We start from the raw sequence: 22,680 nt of genomic DNA on the forward strand, positions 1-22,680 counted from the left end.
AACTAAAAATTGGAAGAGGAGGAGGATGATAAAGCAGCAGGATCATCAACTCGTTCCTCTTCAATAGTATCCCTTTTTTCTGTTAGCTCAGGTGTGTCAAGGAAACAGCAGTCATGATATGTAGTCTCTCAAATGTTGGGGAAGGGGTGGGAGAAGGTGATGGCACTGGAGTTGTTCTCTTAAAGAAGTAATCCATTGTAGGTTGCATAGTGCATTTTTTTGTTCTTCATAAATGACTCGATAACTTGCGCCAGTCTTGCTGTGCTCTCTGAACTTTATCAACCCGTTCAATGTTTCCATCCATCACTTAAAAGTTTCAGTCCATGTTCAAATGAGGCAAAAGCCTCTGCCAGTTTTTGTCGTCAACATTAGCTGTAGCTCTTCTTCAATTCCTTTTTCCTCTTCTGCTCTTTTTCTCTCTTCTGCAAGTGCAATTAGATCTTCTTTTGGTAGCTCAACATCTTGTACATCTACATCTTGCTCATCAGTTCCAAAATCTAAACTTTTTGCTAGTGTCATGATATTTTTATTAATTCCACAACATCTTCATCCTTATCGAAACCTTTAAATGAGTTCACATACACTTTTAACAGATTTTTCCAAATTCCATTCATACATCTTTCTTTACCTCCTTTCATGTCCTCCTGATGTTCATAATGGAGTTCAAAACACTGAACTCTTTCAAGAAAGTTCTGAGATCTTGAGCAAACGTGTTTCCTTGGGGTGTATGAGAGAAGTTGTGTTTGGTGGCAGAAATACAACTTTTACATTCTCATTAATATCTCTGATGTCCTGAGGGTGGCCAGGAGCATTGTCGAGAATCAGCAGAATTTTGAAGAGGATGTTGTTTTTCCTTCAGTGATCTTTCACTTCTGGAATAAAGCAATAAACAAACCAATTCTCAAACAGCATTGCACTCTATTCATGCTTTCTTATTATGACAGTAATGCAAAGGAAGCATATGCTTATTGATTCTTTTAATGCCCTCGGATTATCGGAGTGATAAATCATGAATGGCTTAAGTTTATACCCAGCCACATTTCCAAGCAGAAGAGCCAGTTGAGCTTTGTATGCCTTAAACCCAGGTGTTGTTGTTGCTTCTTGATGAATGTAGGACTGTTGAGGCTTATGCTTCCAATACAGTCCTGTTTTGTTGACATTGAAGATGTGCTCTGGCAAATACCCTTCATCAGCGATGATCTTATGCAGAGCATCCTTAAGTTCAGCGGCTCCTTCAGCATCAGCGCTTGCTGCTTCACCACTAATTTTCACACCATGAAAATTATGGCGGTTCTTAAAATGACAAAACCATCCAGCACTTGCTACAAAACTTTTGTTGTGGTTGTCGTCATATTTTCTCTAGTTGATCGAAAAGCATGTGAGCCTTTGTTTGAATGGTCAGGAGGCTGAGTAGCATATGCTTTTGTATCTGGTCTTCCATCCTCATAACCAATAACTGCTCCATTTCATCCAAAGGCCTTATCCTCTTCTTTGATATAACCGTCGAATGAACAAAAACAAACCTTCAAGTATAAAGATATTTTTTTCTGTCGCATACCTGTGTGCACTGCCTTTGTTACTTAAGATGGCTTCTTTTAAAAAACTTGTGAGGAGGTTTGCAAGTCATCCTCACCCTCCCTAGATCAACTTTGTCGTTAGGACCATCATCATCTTCATGTGAATCCCAGGTGACGTTAGTAAGTGGCTGCAGATGTGTTCGTCAGCAGTTCCAAGCTGAAAGACCATGATACTGAAGATGTGGATGGGTTCACGGGAGTTTGTGTTCTGTAGAAGTTGTTGAAGGTACTCTCACAATAAAATGACAATTCCTCTTTGCAATGATATTCCGTTGAAACACATGAACTTGTGCAACCATGTCCAAGGCTCCAGGGCAGTTGTTAGGGTCATAATGGTGTTTCTAATGGTGTTTCTTTATGTTCTTGATAAACATATTGAAAACCATCCACAAATGCTTGTAAGATGGTGCTCATTGTGAAACAGCCTTGTCCCCTTTGTCTTCTTAGGGCTTCCTCATCTCCAGCAGCAACTGCAGCAGCTCTCTTGCTGTTGGACAGTTGACAAGGAATACCTCCTCCCTATTGGGTTAGTTTCCAGTACTGTATGTATATAAAAAATATTTTTTGTAATTACTTAGGAACAGATAATACAGTGGACCCCCATATTGCGGGAGATGTGTATGTATATAAAAATATTTTTTGTAATTACTTAGGAACAGATGATACAGTGGACCCCCATATTTTGTTGGCTCAAACTCAAGAAAAACCCACTAAAAATGCTTATATACATTTTTTTAGTTTAATCACAAAAAGTGCATTTAATAATGAAATTGATATGAAAATACTGTAATTTGTGGCTACTTCTCATAGAAAAATACTGCGAATATGCAAATTTCCCACGAATAATGGGTGTATGGTTCATAGGGAAATCTGCAAATACGTGAGTCCATGAATGTTGAGAATGCAAATACGAGGGCCCACTGTAGATTTTAGAAGTAATTAGTATTTTTCATAATTTTACAAGCCAGAGCCTTTTATATAGTACTTAAACCAACCTCAAGCACCTGGCTTGGTCTCTGTAGCCAAGGGGAGAAGTGGCTAGTGTCAGTAGGTGAGGGAGGGTAGTCCCCACTCAGCCCCTTTAAAATGCCAGTACATATCTTATTTCGAAGTCCAACAACTGATCCAGCCTGTACAGAAGGAAAAGTGCAAATTACTTTTCACAATACATTTTCACACATATATTGTATATAATAGTTTTAGTTTTAAAGGTTTGTTGCAAATGGATAATAGATAAAAATTTAAATTATCTTAATTTTCAGATGTGTATAGTTCAGCAGTTGGAAGTGCCAATTCATTTGAGAAGCGTAATGAGAAATGTAAATTCTACATTGGCAAAGAAGCTGTTAGGACTGATGCTGATGTTTTTGCTTTCATGAAGAATAGCCCAGTATTTTACCAGTTTGACAACATGTGAGTATGTTTATTATTTTTTAAATCATGTACATACATAATGCAGTGCCTGTCACTTCTACATCTGTATTTATATAGCATTGGCTTTTGAAAAGTTATAACAGTAACCACAAGATATGCTAGATATAATGCCAAAATTTGGAAATTTATTTTTCATATCCAAATGAACAAGATAGATAGTGAACATTTGATGCATTCTCTCTCTTTGAGAGAATGCCTTGTTGAAGTTATGTAAAAGAATTTGACAAGTAAGAGGTCCTTGAACTGGAAGAGCATCTTTCCCTGCCCATATTTAAGTACTATCCCTATACTCATTTTTTCTCATTATTACTTCACCTTCCTTCAGATTTTATCAGTTTTCTCCCATCTTTTCTCCCAATCCAAATTTCTTTCCACTGTCTTATCATCAATTCATCAATGAGAGATGCCATTCTGGCATTATAGTTTATTTTTAGATACAATAGTGAGAGCTATGTTGGTCTCATCAACCACTCAGTCATGTTTTTGTTACATGAAGTCATTGTGTAAGCCTAGATTTAGGCTAGCTTGCATGTGTGTACAGTATTTTTATTGTCATAATTATATTAAATTCTGTACGGTAATGTAATTACTGCAGTAATTTAGTTTTAAATGCATATATTTTTTAGTACGTAGTGTAGTGCATATGTACAAGTATACATCTTGTAAAACTTGGTTTTTTTGCTCATTTGCTGTAGGTGCTCACAGAAAATTTCCTGTTTAAGATGTTAGGAGTTATTTCATAGTTAGACTGTGATAAATATAAATTGTTAATTGGAAGGGAATGACAGTGACAGGTGAGACAGATACAAGTAGTACATGTTTCATCTTATGATAATTCGAGTTTGCAATGGGATTATCTGTTTTGATGGTTTTGAAATTATGATGTGATACCGATGGCATTGTGAACTTCTTGGGGTTTAGTTTCATATTTTTATGTTTACGACGAAGTTATTCATATATTTAAGAGAGAGAGAGAGAGAGAGAGAGAGAGAGAGAGAGAGAGAGAGAGAGAGAGAGAGAGAGAGAAAAGAGAGAGAGCGAGAGAGAGAGAGAGGAGATAAGAAGGAGAGAGGGCGGAGAGAGGGATTTTTTTATTAAACATGAGGTATGTTAGTCTGCCTTTATCAATAATTCCTTTAGTATATTCATTCTTTTGAACAACTAAAAAAAATTATTTTTATAGTTCTTTTGGTAGTAGGCTGAATCAGCTGATTCTGAGAATCACTTTTTTGCCACAGGTGGGACAATTGGTTGTTATTTATAGTACATACTATGATGATAATACTATATCAATATATATGTAATAGAGTATACTGTAAATGGATTCAGTAAGTTCGTGTCTTATCATCCTATCATCATTGGACATCTCCTCAGTTGAGTAGCATATACTGAGCTTATGTCATCTCAGGGGATCTCCCTATAGGATGTCTCCTCTGTTAGCGATTGGCATTCCTCTGTCTACATTGCGAATTCCTTTGATAGGGCCCAAGCTGACAGTAGGATATTTAGCATGCATGTGCATAGAGCATCTTATCAAAGGTCATCCCCTGGGGTTATCCTATCATCTCTGTCTACTTGGGGAAGAATCATTTTAAACCTCTTTTGTTTTATGGTTCATCAGAAAGCTAGTGGTCTGCTGTTCGGTGGTCTGCTGCGGCAGAGAACCCCCTTATGCATACTTGGGACGACCTAGAAGTTTATACGCCTTTCCTCTGTTTTGCCTGATCCGTCACGTCCTGAACAGTGTACTAATGGGTTCTAAGAGTCTGGGGATAACCCTAGTAGTTCTTTTGTGGCCCCATGCAGAGAGGTTCCTGGGTCTTCTATCTCTTCTCTCAGCAGTGCCAAGAGAGATTTCACCTTAGCACAACCTTTTCCATCATCCTCATGTGGAGAGGTACTACCAGTTGGTAGGATCCTTATCACCACATGTCTGGAGTCTGTACTGTATATCTTTCGAGCGAGAGATCTTTCTCACAGAGCAGCGTCTCAGATGTCCGGCTACCTCAGGTCTTTTTGAGCTGTGAACAAGGGCAAATCAGCCATCTGCTGTGATTGGTGCCCTCGATGGGATCTTTCTCCACTCAGAATTTCTGTTCGGTAGATAATGATCTTGATCTTTGTCAGAACAGAGAAACTTCTTTCTGTTTCTGCTGTCAAGGGCTACAAAGCTGCCTTTGTCTAGGAATTCTCTATGCGGTTCAAGAGCTTTGAACAGTCTTGTTCACCTAGGGAATTCAAACCTCCTACATGGTGCTGTGTAGTTTTACTAGAGTTCCATTTGAGCCCCTGTATCAATTGTCCTACAGGGAACTGACTGAAAACAGTTTTCCTTCTAACCTTGGCTTCCTCAGAAAGAGTGGGAGGGGTCCATGGTCGGGATTATGATGTAAACACGCAAGGGGTTAGGGATCAGTAGCTTTCGAATTTGTCATGGAATGTGTTGCTAAAACCCAAAATTCCCTCTGTTCACGATGACAAGTTTGCCTAATTTTCTGTTCCTTTCGTTATGGAGTTTGTTACCATTGACTTTCAAGAGCTACTGCTCTGCCCCATCAGAGCACTGCCTTGTTATCTAAAAATCACTCATTACTAGAGCCTACGTGTTGTAGACTTTTTGTAAGCATGAGCCAAGCCAAGCAAGTGATGTTCAAGAATACCTTTTTATTCAGCTATGTGATTAGGCAATCCCACTCCTCATCATCCATGACATCAGTGAAATAAGTTCCTCTTTGGCATTTAAGAAGTTGTCTGTTCATAGAATTTTGAATGTCGGTTCCTGGCTTCAACAGACCACTTCATTTTCTTCTACCTGAAGAATATTACCCACAGGTCCCTGGACACTTTTTCATTGTGTCTGGTATTGGCTGCTCAATAAGCGTGGCTTGTCCAATGCCCCTGGTGGGACATTTCATATCTTGCCTAAGATGACTGGTCTCTTTTTTTTCCATTTTCTCATTTCTTGAAGAATAAACATATATGCTGGAACTGGCTTGATGCAGTTGAGTGTTGCAGTCATGCTGTTACAGCACTTTTTATGTTCCACACAACATACAATTCTGCTTCTCAGTAGCTACCACTTCTCTCTCCAGCAAGGGGAGTGAGGAGTGGTGACAAACCTGTTTCATGTGGCTGACATGGTGTATTCCTTGAACAGATATAGTTCTCTTTTACATCAATATATGTAGTGAATCTGGACATGTTATATTTTATTTAAACCTAGTGGACTGAGTTTTAGATATCCACATTTCTAACATCTCAAAGACCTAAGTCCACTTCTTTAGAATCCTCATTTCTATGAAAAATTGTCAGGTCTGCCAAATCTCGTCATTTCAGGATTCTCATAACTCCCTCCAAGTGTGGGTCTATCCTATTGTTAAGACTGAAGGTGTGTTCCGCATATGAACAAATGACAAATTTTTTATTAACCCTTAAACGCCGAAGCGGTAAAATAAAAATTGTCTCCCGTGTGCCAGGGGTGTTTCGGAGTGAAGTGGAAGAGGAAAAAATATTTTTTTCAAAAAATCACAGCGCGCTTAGTTTTTAAGATTAAGAGCTCATTTTTGACTCCTTTTTTTGTCATTGGCTGAAGTTTAGTATGTAACCATCAAAAATGAAAAAAATGATCATTATCATATATAAATAATGCGATATATGATAGCGCAAAAACGAAATTTCATATATAATTGTATTCAAATCGTGCTGTGTGCAAAACGGTTAAAGGTAACAAGTTACTTTTTTTGTTGTTGTAATGTACACTAAATTGCAATAATTTTGGTATATAACACATTGTAAAACAATAAACGCAACACAGAGAAAATATTATCACAAAATGATGCATGAATTCGTAATGCGCGGACGTAAAAAAATATATTTTTTAAAAATTCACCATAAATCTAAAAATTGTTATAGAGACTTTGTATTTGTTTCAAAATGATGTTAAATGATGTAATATTACGATACTGTAAGATGTTTAGCTTACAATTGTAGTTTTTGACCATTTTGGATGAGTTAAAGTTGACCAAATGTCAAAATTTTTTATAATTTTTTTTTTTATATGCAAAGATTTCGAAAATGAGAATTGCTACAACCTTCAAATATTTTTTTGTTGTATTCTGCATGTTTTTGCTCACATTTTCATATATGAAACTCTATAAAACGCCTAATATGAAAAGGCACAAATATTAGGAGAATGCGACCTACGCATTTCGGAGATTTGCGGCCGAGAATCGGCGCGCGGAGGGAAGAAAATAGTTTTTTTTTTAAATTCACCATAAATCTAAATATTGTTCTAGAGACTTCCAATTTGTTTTAAAGTGAAGATAAAGGATTGAATATTACTAGACTGTAAGATTTTTATGTTACAAATGCGTTTTTCGACCATTTCGGTTGAGTCAAAGTTGACCAAATGTAGTTTTTTTTCCTATTTATCGTACTTTTTATGCAAATATTTCAAAACTGAGAAAGACATGCTAACAAACCTCAAATATTCTTTTTTGTTGTATTTTGAATGCTTTTTTTTGCGCAACATTTTTTCATAGATTGAAGAAAGCTCTATAAGACGCCTAATATGAAAAGGCACAAATATTTAGGAGAATGCGAGACTAGATACGCATTTCGGAGATTTGCGGCCCGAGGAATTTCGGCCGTGCGGAGGGAAGGAAAAATAGTTTTCTTTTTTTTTTTTAAAATTCACCATAAAATCTAAAAATTATTGTTTTCGAGAGGGACTTTCCAATTTGTTTTTAAACGTGGGAAGGATTAAAGGAAATTGAATATTACTTAGGGGGGAACTGTTAAGATTTTTTATGTTTTACCAAAATTGCGGTTTTTTTTTTCGGGTGACCATTTCCGGTAGGAGGTTCAAAGGTTGGAACCGAACTGTAGTTTTTTTTCCTATTATTTATCGTACTTTTTTATTGCAAAATATTTCAAACCAAAAATTGAAGAAATGGCTACAAACCTTTCAAAGATTTTTTTTGAGGTTGTATTTTTGAATTTGCTTGTTTTTGCCGGGCAATTTTCATTTTCCAATAATTGGAAAACCCTCTATAAAACAGCCTAAATATGGGAAAAGGCCAACAAAATTATTAGGGAAGAAATGCGGAACCTACGGCTAATTTCCGGAGATTTTCGGCCGAGAATCGGCGCGTGGATGGAAGAAAATAGTTTTTTTCAAAAATTCACCATAAATCTATATATTGTTCTAGAGACTTTCCAATTTGTTTTAAAGTGAAGATAAAGGATTGAATATTACTAGACTGTAATATTTTTATGTTAAAAATGCGTTTTTCGACCATTTCGGTTGAGTCAAAGTTGACCAAATGTAGTTTTTTTCCTATTTATCGTACTTTTGATGCAAATATTTCAAAACTGAGAAATGCTACAACCTTCAAATATATTTTGTTGTATTCTGCATGTTTTTGCGCACATTTTCATATATGAAACTATAAAAGCTTAATATTGAAAAGGCACAATATTAGGAGAATACGACTACGCATTCTGGAGATTTTCGGCCGAGAATCGGCGCTCGGAGGGAAGAAAATAGTTTTTTTTTCAAAAATTCACCATAAATCTAAATATTGTTCTAGAGACTTCCAATTTGTTTTAAAGTGAAGATAAATGATTGAATATACTAGACTGTTATGTAATTTGCTTACCCAAAAATACCATATATATATATATATATATATATATATATATATATATATATATATATATATATATATATATATATATATATATATATATATATATATATATATATATATATATATATATATATATATATATATATATATATATATATATATATATATTACATTTTCCGATTCTGGTACGAATACATAAATAAAAGGAATGCAGGTGACACTTTTCTTTTCGCATATAATGAAATGTCTTATTATTATTTTATCATGCACAGATATGGATATATAAAAACTTGTAATAAATATGAAAATAAATATAAAATAAATGCAGAATACTCATTCGTAATCCTGACTCTTCGTTCTATTCTTGTTTTCTCCCTCCTCCATTGAAGAGTCTTGCATTTTTTTCCTCTCGACATGACGAGGTACACCTGCTTCATACAGTTCCTGGGCCAGGGATACCAAGTTATAATAATTATCCATAAACAGGTGATATCCCTGGTTACAGAAACGTTCCACAAGACTGAATACAGTGTCACGCAGCGTGGAGAAGACCCAGGAATACACTGAAAAGTCCACGACGTATCCAGTGTTGGACTCGGTAATAAAAAAAATTTCACTCCATATTTCTTTGGCTTCTTGGGGTTATACACTTTAATGCTCAAACGTCCTTTGTAAGGCATCATCCCCTCATCCAAAGAAAGGTTCTTTCCAGGAACCACGAGAATTCTACACCGTTCACGAATGTATTCCAACACTGGGCGGATTAGGATGAGGCGATCGCTGTTATTCCGGGGTATGGCCCTTCGGTTGAAGGCGTTGAAATACCTGTCCAACACCAGGAAATTATCATGGGACATGACGCCAGGCACATTGGGCGTACATAAAAAATAATTCCGCCTCCAATATTGCCTGACGTCGGCAGCAGGCGTCATACTAAAATAAATGTGGAGCCCCAAAAAATGCGCCATGTCAATGAGGTTGCAACCCCGCCAATTATACGACAATGTCGTCCGTAATTCTACCAGGTACTCCAGCAATTCCTGCGTAAGCTGGATGAACCCCAGAGCAGTGAGAGGTACAGGTACGGTGAGCCCAGGTGTTGCCGTGAATGGGTGCATGTTAGGAGGGGTGGGGTCCTCCGTCCACCCCTCGTCGCTGTCGGACGACCGGCCTTCACCTTGGCTGGCGCGACGAGCCGACCTTCTACGTGCGCGCAGGGGCGCGGGCACGATTTCGCACACTACCCCCCCCCCCATTGGCCCATCACCCTCACTTAGGCCTTCGCTTTCAGTATCGTCATCTGCGATAAAACTAGACCCCATATCCCCATCCTCAGATTCCCCCTCATATGCACTGAAACCACTAAATTCGAGCTCACTTTCGGGATGTGAGCCTCGAACGAACATTGGGGTCATATATTCGTCCTCAGTGACATCGGGACTGATGTCCTCATCACTCGATGACCATCCCCCATCAAAATGAGGACTTGTGACATATTCCCGATCAAGCTCCGATAGATGCTCTTCTATGTCCCTTGGTTGGAGGCCTCCCAAATTCCTACGAATGCCCCTAAGGACGCCCTGATGCTTCCTAGTGGTTACCAAAGGCACACGAGACACACGTTGTGATCCTAAACCACTTTCATCCACACGTGGTCGCACAGAACGGCGTTGAGGCGCCAGGTCATGTTGGGTGCTTGGTCCTTCGCCAGTATCTAAATCCATGATAAGCCTTACACGATCCCTTCCGACGGGTAAAACGCACCTTTTGCGGTCCACACGTTGTTGAGACATCTCTATGTATGTCCTGTACCTCCACAAATATTCAAAGTCTCGCACAAGTTCAGGAAAACTCAATTGCGACAAAAGATCGCTCTCAGACGATGCGCCGCTGATGCTGACTGGAGCGAGAAGAAAGCATTTCGCGCATGCGCACTTGGGTCATGCTTCTAAACAAAACAACACCTCGATCCGTGAACTCCCAGCATCCCCCAAGGCGCGTGATTCAAAAGTTTTAGGCTGGTAGGCCTATAAGTATTTTTCCGCAAATTTTAAAAAAAACTTTTGTATGTCGACGTAAAATACGTCCAGTCGGCACCCGAGAGACAAAAAAAGTCGACGTAAAATACGTCCAGTCGGCGTTTAAGGGTTAATTTGTATTTTTCATAGCTAACAAACCTGAGGTCTTAACATTGACTGCCCACCTCTAGCCACCCCTCTTATGTATTATCCTGAAGAAAGTCTAAATGCGTCACTAGGTTTGAGCGTGGTCTCTGACTCACTTCTACATCAGCTGTGTATCGGAATCCAGATGCCATAGATTCCTTGCATTTACAATTTTTGATTGTTTTTAACTGGTTCCCAGCTTGTACCAGAAGATTAATGTTAAGACCTCAGGTTTGTTACCTATGCAAAATACACATTAATTACAAATTTGTCATGTTTCATTACCATTACCTGTATCTTAAATACAGCTGTAATAGCCTATTTGACTTTTGAAAATGGATACTAAGAGTGTAACACCTGGGCTAACCTAGGTCTATAGTTCACACATAGCCTATATATTTTTTCTTGTGTATACAGTAATACAATAAGGTAACAACTGATTAGGAAGTTGCCTTATGAAAATACATTAATTGTCACAAAACCATGGTAGGCTGTGGGTATAGTGTAGTCTAGGCTACTGTATATAGATTGTACTGTATACCCTATTGTAGGCTTGCCTAATTTCAAGTTATGTTTTTTCATGAAATGGGGTTTTTGCAATATTTTTTCAAGAAACAATGGTGTTTTTGCAATGTGACCCTATGGTAACATGAGATACCTGGCATTTTCAAAGGTGATTTCTCATGCAGTTGGTGAAATCAAATATCAGGCAACCTTTTGCTTCTGAATTGCTGGTTTTGAGTGATTTTACTGCAATGATAACATTATTTATTATAACAATGCCATTGGAATTGCTGGAAATATTACAGTACATATTATGAAATTTGTCTGGGCACAACTATTGGTATTCTATGGCTTCTGGGAGAACAATAGCTAACAAAGGTTCCTTATTTTTCCTTGTAAGACCTTGGCATATACGTATTTTGAGTTAATTTGGAAAATAATGGGCCATATGTCATCAAATATGTTAATGTATTTTAGTTTTCATTTATATAGTATAATTTTAAGTAAGTTTAAGTATATATGAAAATGAGTTCTGCTATGAGGGCACATCTGTCAATCAATTTTTTTTTCAAGTCCAACAAAGTTACCTTATGTCGATTAGCACTTTGTGGTGTGGTAAATCTCTCTATCATGACATTTTGGTGTTTGCAGATGAAGTTTATAATAAATAAAAATCATTAATCTTACATGAAAAGTAACAGTGAAATGCATAAAAGTAGATATCCAACATATCCAGCAAACACTGAACTTTGTATCTTTAAAAGTACTTACCCTGAGGCACAATTTACCATCTATAGAAGGAATTAATTACAAACCTGCCAACCAGTTTATAACAAAGATTAAGAAAACTACACAAAATTCATTAGGCTGTCTAATGTGACTACTAATTATAGCCTTTACAGTGGTCCCCTGTATTTGCAGGGGATGCGTACCAGATCCCCCCATGAATAGTTAGAACCTGCAAATGTTTGGAACCCCTATAAAAACGCTAAAAACGGCCTATTTTGTTAGTTAAAACTCAAGAAAAACCCACTAAAAATGTTTATACTTGGGTTTTTTAATAGTTTTATCACAAAAAGTGCATTTTAGGATAAAATTGATAAAAAAAGCCCAAGGAATTCGTGGATATTTCTCTTAGATAAATACCGTGAATGTGCAAATTTTCCGCAAATAATGCGGGGAAACTGTCCCGAGAGAAATCAGCGAATGTATGAAGTCCATGAATCCGGAGAACGCGAATACAGGGGTCCACTGCACTAAGGTATTTTACACTGAACGAACAGATATATATAGATACAAATAATTCATAATAATGAATAAGTATTAATATCACAAAGCTCATATACTTCAGGCACAAGGTGCAAAGTAATAGTACATAAGTTAGTGAACTACCCCTACACTGAAAAAGGTTGGTTTTTTAGTGTAAAAATAAAATCAGTTGTTTCTTAGTTACAACAAAGACTGTAAAATGTTTCAGCTAATGATGAAAGAAGTACTTTGGCCAAGGTAGCAAATAAAAACCGAGGAAGGAGGGTGGATCATTGGGTTCAGCAGTTATGGGGCAATCCTTGCACATAATGTGCAGAATGCAAAAAAGTTTTTTTAAGAGTGGTGCATCAGGTTTCTTTCTGATAACCGTGGCTTACAGCTCCAGCTACAGACTGACATATTGAACAAATAATAAAATGGAGGTTATTGCAGGAGGTTCCAAATAAAAGAAGATTCCAAAGATATAAAAGCTTTAACTTATTGTTCAGAACAGAGTATGTATTATGAAGCAAGTATCATTAGTCAGAAAATGTGTGGAAGGATGTAGAATTTTTTGTGTAATGGATGCTAGAAATGAAAAGAATAGGACTTGAATATCTTGTCAGTTGACTGTGTTACAAATTCAGAAAGAAACCTTGAAATCCAAAGGGAGTATGATTTTTGTTAAATACAATTATTTGAATACAGTTTACTGGAATGGAAATAGAATGTGGTTGTAATTATTTAATCTAAATAATAGTACTTGCTTATTGAATAAGCGTCATTTTTGGTATTTTTATTTAGTACCTATCAGTAGAACTAGTTAGTGTAGCAGATGGATAGGGTGACAGGGTTCTCAGATGTAGCTGATCATTTTCATTCTTTTCAAATGTAACAGGACTGGACAAATTGAGGTAATAGCACTTAAACTCAAATGACATTCATAGTTATATTATGAATCAAATTGGCATATTTTGAAGTCCATGACGGGTTTTCTTTATTTAAGACTGGTAGAGAACATAGACTTTGAGTTGTGGTACAAGTTATTGGTTATTTGGAGAGAGCTATGATTCTTGGATGTTAAAACATTGAAATGATTCAGTTGACAACTGCATTTTTTTTCATTCCTTGTCCTCCATTTCATGATTGGAACTGAAGTAGTATTTTATATGTTTCAACTCTCATCCCACTAGATTTGCAATGTAGCCACTAAAAATCATTTGGGGAGGAAATTATTGGAGGTTTCAACCATAATGATGTCTTCTCTAACTTCTTATCAATTGGACTGCTCTAAAAGAAAAGTTGGTTTGGATGTATAATGCTTTAAAACAGTACCATCAGAATGCTTGTTTTTACTTGAGTTCTTTTTTGAAGACAATGCTCTTTTATTTATTTTTTATTTTGAAATCCTTATTTTTTACAGTATGCAGTGGCTTCGATACTTTGGCATCATTGAACACACCAAGAAAAGGTATTATTCTGCAGCTTGTGAGGTCAAGGATTCCTCAGATGTTATCAAACCGATGTCTGTCATTCAGGTAAGCTCAATTACATGTCAATATAATTTGTAATTGTAGTTAAGTATTTCCTTTATTGAAACCATGTATTGTACCTATGAACAGAAAATTCTTTACCAGTCACTTTGTAATGTACTAGAATTTGGAACTGATACCTAGTTGTTTTTTCAACTGATACTGTACAGCGTCTGTTTGTTAGGTGGTTGTAAAAGTGAATACAGTTATTTTAGATTGTTATGGCATCAATCTTGTTCCATTACCAAAAATTGGGTCAAATTTAAGAATCTTTATTTTCAGTAAACTCAAAATATCATGCACCACACTTGTAAGGCATAGTTACTTGATTAAAATCTTGGTGTGAACAGATAGAAACACTGTAGTTTGTTGAAATTTGAATACAGTATTTCTAAGTTTGAGAGTACTCTTCTCATAAGATACATTCATGATATTCGTATATATACCTACAAGTAAAGTACATGGATTGTACATGGATTTCAAAGTATTGAAAAATGAACATATTTCTGTGTATTTAACATTTAATATTTGAAATTAAGCTAACCATTTCAGATTAAAAAAAATATGCAATGCAATGCTTCATTATATAGATATGGTTGTGTCTCCTTTGGAGGAAACAAATAAGTAAAGATTTCTATAGAGTTTCTTTCTTTAGTAGTGTATTCAATTCGTTTTTTATTAGTTTTACCATAGATTTCCAGTACTGATGAAAGTCTTTCTTTATATTATAGGTTCAGGGCTCCTTCTACATACTTGGTATTGGACTATTGGTTGGGTTCTTCATCTTCTTGGTTGAAATCATGTGGTCAAAAGTTCTGTGATATACATCTGTCTGTAGTAGCATCTCCAGTCAGATAATCTGAACCAACATCTGACTTGCTTAGATCAACAGTAACTCTTGATCAACATTCTCAATACATAGTAACAAGTCCTTTGTAACATAATGTATAAGTTATCTAACATTAGTCTGTTAAGGATTAGTAATGGGTTAGTAATTGATGTATGCCAGAACTGCAGATCTTTCTCAGTTAGCATACTGGTAGTTTTAATCCATTATATGATTTTCTACCCTTGTTGTGGTTGTGAACTAAAATGTCAATAAATATTAATCAAAGAGATGCCTTATGACAATTTTGCAGCTATACCCCAAAGGCACTGATATCAAGATCATTTTGCTTCCTGGACTCTTACCACCTTGCCAAGGGATAGGGATTCATAAATTAGATGCTCAAACTTAAATTAGCCATGCCTTGTCACCTTTTAGCGCCTTATTTTGCTCTGTACCTAGTAGGATTGACCTTTAAGCAAGGCCCCCTGCGTGCTCATTCCTATAGTAATATTAAGAATTTGAGCAGCCAGCATGTCTAAGCCAGGCAAAAGAATTATGAAGAATTTTGCCCTTAATGCTGGATTTGATTTTGATGGACTGATAACCCTTAAGCCACTGAAAGCAAGGAGGTCTCCTAGGGTGGTCAGCATTAGAAAAATTTGGTCTGACCATCGTAACAGAACAACAAAGAAAGGGAAAGAACCTGACAGCTAACCCAGCTTTGATTTTTCTACCATACATGTGAAACAAATAATATTTAAAGATTTCTTGTTCATAAAACCAAGAGAAAATAATCTCCCTCAGTTTTTGAGAATCCAAGTTGTATACGCATATGACTAAGTATATGTCCAACATGGGAAATGCGTGTCAGACTGAAAAAACAAATTAAAGGTTGATTGAATCTTCTACTAAAGCTTAATCACCTATTTTCCTTAATATTAGAGAAATGCAAGAAGTCAAAGTATAGTTCACTAGCTTTGATATGCTTAATTGTATCCAAGTAGCTGTAATTTTGCTCCACTTTGAAGAGCAAGAAGAGGCTCGAGAGGAAAAATTAGTACCAGAATAGTTAAAATTAAGATAATATCAGTGACTTAGAAAGAAACCAGATCCTAAGTAGAAAAAAAACAGTAGTAGAGCAATGAAAATTGAATTATTTTAGTTCACATGTCAAAAATAACCAAAAAAATAAGCTTCAGTCAAAATAAGAAGTATACCCATTGATACCTAAGCCAGTGGAGTGCAAGTCTTTCTCCAAATTTGGATAGATGTCCAAGAAATATTGTAGTAAAGAGGTAGGTACAGTTTGTGGGTGTGAAGGTAATACAAAAAACTGGACCTACACTATACTCAGATACATCCACTTTGTTCTTTGATGTTGTGCAAGGTTAATTTTTTTTTTTAACAAATATGTATACGTAATAGTTCATTAAAGTATTAATAATGAAATAAGCATAAAAGCGAAAGGACCGAAATTGGAGTTCAAAACACAAGTGATATTTGATCTAAGAAGGATTCCTACATGGAAAATGTTCCTTAAAAACCAGGTACAGTATCTGAATTCTCCAGTTTGTTTCTACACAAATACAAACCCTCGATCAGTATGTATGGGAATACACTCGACCCCCGCTATTTATGGGGCTGATAACCGGAACTCGCCCCGTTATGGCACCATAAATTGCAGATTTTATGGCACTAGACAAACCCCATAAAACCAGATCGCTGATAACCGGGGATTGCCTGTATACTCATTATTTGCAGAAAATTAAGCTAGTCGTGGTATTTTTCTCTGACAAATGTTCAAAATTACTGTATTTTCATGTCATTTTCGTGACTAAATGCACTTTTTGTGATAGAAATATTAAAAAACTCCAGTAGTATAAGCATTTTTAGAGTTTTTTGTTTTTTAACTATCAAAATAGGCCGTTCTAAGCATTTATAGAGGGGTTTTAAATATTCATGAATTTTAGTTAGTATTTGCGGTGGGTCTGATACATATCCCCCAGCGAATGTCAGGGGGGGTAGGGGGGGTGGCAGTCTACTGTAACATGGGATTAACTTTTAGCGAAGTGGAAAACTGGCTGTTAAATCTTTGCAAGGCGGTTATGGTAATAGGTACCCATGGTAAGGGTGGAAGCACTGCCCACCAAGTCGGTGAACATTCAAATTACACAGTTTACTTTTGGCCACTGACTTGTTTTGACAGGTTTTTCTTTTTTCCAACCTCCCATTTGACTTTTCTCTTCTGTGTTTGAATATTTTTGTTTTTATGGTGTATTTTTACAGTAATACCCCAAACTTAGTCGATGTGGCTCCAGACCCCTTTGCGCAAAGGGAATATTTGCTTAAGTTTGGCACGGTCTCTAAAAATGCCAATAAATGCATACTTTTAGAGTTTGAACACTAAATATGACCCTAATCTGTGATTTCATTTAAAAGTTAGCCTAAAAAACAAATAAATGGTTGGTAAAAATATAGGAGTGTGTGAGGATTACAGTATCTGTTATACATACATGCAACGTGACATGTCTGTGTCTGATGCTATACGTACGTGCAATGTGACACATTCTTATCTGCTTGGAAGGAATGATACTGTACGTACATGCAACTTGACTGATAACAACTCTCCTTGATTGTTTTTGCAGATATATTTTTTTTCTCCCCTGTCTATGGACATAAGCTTGGAGCCTCACCTACCTAGACAGTCGCTTTCTAAGAAAAGAGAATGCATCCGCGTGATTTATGTGTCCATAGACTAGGGATAAGCAAAAGTAAAATGTGTCAATATGTACATTATTGATCATCTTGGTCCATTCATTGTTCAATATGGCATGTCTGTGGCATGATGAAGTTGCAGTAGTATGCCGATTGCCTCTTAATGAAAGGTTCTTTCTCCAAGAGTCAAAAAAGAGCAGCTTAGCATTTTGCTTCTTTTTTCTGGTATGTTTCTTCTTTGGTAACATACTGATGTAGTTTCAACAACAATAGGATAGTTCTTCCCAAAGCGGAGTCGCTATACTAGAAGGGTCTTCCCTTCTTTTCACATTTGCGGGGGGTTGGGGGTTGTGAATGGAAGTTTTCTTAGGCTGTTGTGTCTGGGAACGGACCATCAACCTGGTCAGATGAAGGTTTGGGAAGAGATTGGATGACCTACGGCCATACCATGTTGAAGCACTGACTCTAGTTCAATCACTGCCTCGTTCAATTCAGTTCTGGACATCTAGCAATGTGACAACCTACATTTCAGTGCATCAACAGTGTGTCTGTGCAATGCCTTTTGCTCACGTATGTGTTTTAGCTTGATCATCGGGTAACGGCCAACTACATATGAGCGAACAGGATTTTTCTACCAACTTTCACGCCCTTACAATGTACAATGACAAGGCCTATTCATTAGTAGTGGTCAGCTTCCATTTTCAGTAAACATCATCATTGAACAAATGGCCAATGCATTCAAACAAATGGATTGTTGTTCTAGATGTTTCTGACATACATTATGACCTTCATCAGTAGTTTTCATTGGTAGTATCCAATGTCCATTTCAATAGCTCCTACAACCTTCTGTCAGAATTGATGATCTTTCACTTATGTGTTCAGCCAGACAATTTGACATTTTACAGGTAGGAAGAAATCATTGTTTCAATGCTCCCATTTGAACCTTGACTATTGATTGTTCCTAAACTAAAATTAATCGTCGACTTCCTGAGCCAAGGTAGTTACAGTTTGTCAGCATGGATTTCTTTGGATTCCTGTTTATTTTCAATTACAGGTTGGTTCCATTTACAGTGAAGTTCTGTAGAACCATACCAACTTACGCTTTTGCAGCAGGAGTCAATTAATTGTGATTGTGCAAGGTTTTTTCCTTGTGTGATCTAAATTATTTTCTAGTGCAATAGACCTATGGATCAGGCCTACTCCTCAGTAAAACAGCCTCAGTGTCCTCTTCTGCAGGTAGTTTTCTTAGCACAAGGATGAAGCCAAATTCTTGAAGATGGAAAGAGGACTTCTGGTGTTTGACAAGGTCTTCCCCCATTCCTTCCCATCCTCTCTCAGAGATGTGAGACAGAACTTAGCCTGATGGTTAGATGGAAAATATCTCCTTGTGGTGTTGTTCCACACTTCCCCTCTGGAGATACTGTGTACCCCAAGTCATCAACCGAAAGGCGGTCACTTACACTTCAAGAGGTTAGGTTGGGTACTTAACCTAACTTAACCTAGCTTAACTATTTCTAGCTTAATCTTACCAAACCTGGTCTTCAGTATCCTGGGACTTAATCTCTTGGTATACACCAGAATGTATTCACCTGCTTTTCAAGGGGCTAGGTTTGGTTAGGTAGGCTAATTAACCCAACTTAGCCTAGCCTAAACTAAACATAGCCTAACCCGACCTAATCTGCACCTCAATAACTTGGATCTTCTTAGCTCTCCAAGCCTCAGGATCAGAGGATAGGCATTCTGTAGTGTCGTTAAAGAATGGTACCATGGTAGTTCCTTAGTCAACAAAAGGGGGATGGGGCTGCTAATGTCTCATGGGTTTGCAGTAGCACGCTCAGCACAGCTGTCAACCAGAAACAATCCAGGATGACAGATGTATGACAAACAAGTTCAGTCACTAGGGTTGGTGTTAGCGACAATTGATCTTGAGACCTCTACGTTTCGAAGAACTGTTCAGTCTAGGAAGTTGGTCAATTATTCCTTCAATCTTGACATGCCACAGCTATAACTAATCGGCTCTGTCTTAACGAACCGTGGGCATAACAGCCATTGACCATACCACATTGAAAATATTGCTTCTCAGCAAGTCAGTAAAGTTTAGCAACGATTGGGAACGGTCAGTACTTGGATAGGTGACCTCTGGAACACTGGGTGCTGTTGACGTCTGGGAGGCGTCTTTCGTGTCAATGATTAGAAACATTGAAGTCAGTCAGTGCTTGGATAAGTGGCCTCCTAGTGTGGCAGGATCACAAGCTTAAAAAAAACAAGTGGCAAATCCCCCCCCCACACATAAACCTAATCAGTCCAGCTGCCAAACTCACCCTCTGTCACACTTTCCTCTTTACACAACAAAATACATGCAGGACAATTGACCTATACCTACACAAAACAAAAATAACACAAAACACATGTACTTACCAACCACTCCAGATACTCCGGGCTGTGCTGTGCTGTGCTGTCCGCTGGTCAAGGTCGCTGAGACACTAACAACAGCCACCAAGAACCACAACCCAACAACACAACACCCAAGGACTGCAACCCAACAACTCAACAACAACACAACAGTAACAACCAAGGAACACAACCACAACTCAACAACACATCAAACAACCAAGGAACACAACCACAACCTAACAACACAGGAAACAACCAAGGAACACAACCACAACCTAACAACACAGCAAACAACCAAGGAACACAACCACGACCTCACATATAACAACAAAACTCAGCAACACAACAAAAGACCACTGCAAAAACAACACAGAAAATCACAACAGCACAGGCACAACAACTCTAAGCAAACAACACTAACTTAACTACAACCAAATAACAAACAAAAACACACAACTCAGCTAAATATCAATGCCTTCACTAAAATGCTGCCAACACTACTGTCTCTCTCAGCTTCTGACTAAATACTGACTAAAAAAAACCTAAAAACACAGAACTCTAACAGCTAACAGCACCAGCAGTCAACCCAGAACCCACCAACAGCCAATCCAGTCATTAACTACCCATCCAGCAATTATGCCCTCCCCCTCTCTCTCTCTCTCTCTCTCTTCTCTCTCTCTATCTCTTCTTCTTCTCTCTCTCTCTCTCTCTCTCATACGTTGTCAAATGGGACTCCTTAACTCCTCCATACTAGAAACTTCAGATGCTGTTGGTGTCTAGGAGACATCGTTTGCATTCATGGTTCAAGTCTTGGGCTTACAACTTCCTGTCATTTTGCGTGATTCATTGGGATATTAACAGTGTACGACCATTACATTTCTTAGGACACTCAAGGCTACCTAGTGCCTGAAGGCCTTTTGAGTGACCGCTTAGGAAGTCACCTCCAAACTAAGTGCTGACAACTTGATTTTCTGTTTGACTCGGCAAAGAAGTGGTGTTTAGGAGCTTCATTTCTTTTGACTTTATGTAGTTACACTCACCCTGTGAGGAGTGGAAGATGTGGGAGATGTAAGCAGCAGCTGTTGCCATTACTAGTAATCTGCAACTGGAGAGGGAGAGAATTAAATGTAGATCTTAGGATTGTTTTGAGTCTCAGGGTCCGAATAGACACTCCTTTGATAGCAATGGCACCAAGTTAGTGCCATGATCACAGTATCCTCCTCCAGAAATTTTTCATTTATCAAAGCATTGACCAGGTTGGCAGGCTCCTGCCACCCTTTTAAGACTTCCAAGAGTCTCAAGATCCAAAGAGAGACACTCCTCGGTGTAATAGCAATGACACCATGGTAGTGCCATGGTCAACAAAGGGCCTAGTGTCCTTTCATCTACCCTATTGCAGTGCAGGCACATGAGTAGACAGTAGAATATTCAGAACAGTGGCCAACCAGACACAAGTAAGATGGATGTAATTACAAACAATTCATTTGCTAAAGTCAGGAGATAAGGACAGTTGATCTTAGCACCTTGACTTCCGGAAATTTGTTCAACCTCCGGAGAAGCTTGATCATACCCACTTTTTGCACTGTTCTGCTCTGTCTTCCTGCACCCTTCAACAAAGCAAGACGTCTTTAGTATCCATTTAAATCTGGAAGCTTACGCCTTTCACCGTTCTACATGTTTCAAAGGTGATCAATGAGATTGATCGTTCCTCTTCTGAGGTCCTGTGGTTCCAGTGAAAGTATGATGTCTATGTTGTCTCCTTAAAGACTAGACTTTCAGCCCAATTCCAGCAACAAGTTTGTTAGCTTTGAGTTGGTTGATAAACGTTGTCCAAATTGTCATTTCTCTGACCAGTGAGTTGATTAAAGATCATACTCTGCAACTTCCTGGTGGACATGAGCACGCATTGGAACAGATCTTTCGAGGTCAGGAGCATCGGTCTGTTTGTCCTCCATTGGCTGGAGGATAGAGGTGGTGTTTGGAGAAAGGTAGAGAACCTTCACAAAATTATACTCGTTGAGTATTTCTTCCTCAATCTGTGGTGGATGTGCAGGAGCATTGTCGAGGACGAGAAGGGCTCGCAGGGGTAGGTTGTTGTCCTTCAAATATTTCTTCACCGAAGGACCAAACACAAGGTTTACCCAGTCGATAAAGAACTGCCTGGTGACCCACGACATAGGGTTTACCCTCCACATAACATGGAGTTTCTCCTTTATTATCTTGTGTGCTTTAAAGGCTCTGGGGTTCCCCGAATGATATATGAGTAGCGGCTTTATTTTGCAGTTGCAACTCGCATTTGCACACAGGGCGAGGGTCAACCTATCCTTCATAGGTTTGTGTCCTGGCATCTTCTTCTCCTCTTCGGTGATGTATGTTCTCCTCGGCATCTTCTTCCAGAAGAGCCCTGTCTCGTCGCAGTTGAAGATTTGCTGGGGGATGTATCCTTCTGCCTCGACGAATTCTGCGAAATTTTTCACGAACTCTTCTGCTGCCTTTACATCAGCATTTGCTGCCTCATCATGCCTAACAACGGAGTGAATCCCCGTCCTTTTCTTAAAATTATCAAACCAGCCCCGACTGGCTTTAAAGGATTCCTCCTCCGTTGAAGTGTCTGGGGTTTGCTGTTGTAAA

General features: G+C 37.9%; 2 protein-coding genes across 4 annotated transcripts in view; one reads left to right on the forward strand and one right to left on the reverse strand.

The window, feature by feature from the left end:
* LOC135217122 (glutamate receptor 2-like) overlaps window positions 1-15,669 on the forward strand; it is a 53,555-nt gene extending 37,886 nt beyond the window's left edge. For all 3 annotated transcript variants that reach the window (XM_064252828.1, XM_064252830.1, XM_064252829.1), the window contains 3 exons: window positions 2,840-2,990; window positions 14,003-14,117; window positions 14,843-15,669. In XM_064252828.1, coding sequence (XP_064108898.1) covers window positions 2,840-2,990; window positions 14,003-14,117; window positions 14,843-14,932 — 356 coding nt within the window. In that variant the 3' untranslated portion in view covers window positions 14,933-15,669. The remainder of the gene's footprint in view (window positions 1-2,839; window positions 2,991-14,002; window positions 14,118-14,842) is intronic.
* A 6,242-nt stretch (window positions 15,670-21,911) lies between these two features.
* Window positions 21,912-22,680, reverse strand: part of LOC135217609 (tigger transposable element-derived protein 1-like) — a 1,631-nt gene continuing 862 nt past the window's right edge. The window contains exon 2 of the mRNA XM_064253574.1: window positions 21,912-22,670. Within this exon, the coding sequence (XP_064109644.1) occupies window positions 21,912-22,670 (759 nt within the window). The remainder of the gene's footprint in view (window positions 22,671-22,680) is intronic.

The sequence above is a fragment of the Macrobrachium nipponense genome, chromosome 7 (assembly GCF_015104395.2).
Source record: "Macrobrachium nipponense isolate FS-2020 chromosome 7, ASM1510439v2, whole genome shotgun sequence".
NCBI lineage: Eukaryota > Metazoa > Arthropoda > Malacostraca > Decapoda > Palaemonidae > Macrobrachium > Macrobrachium nipponense.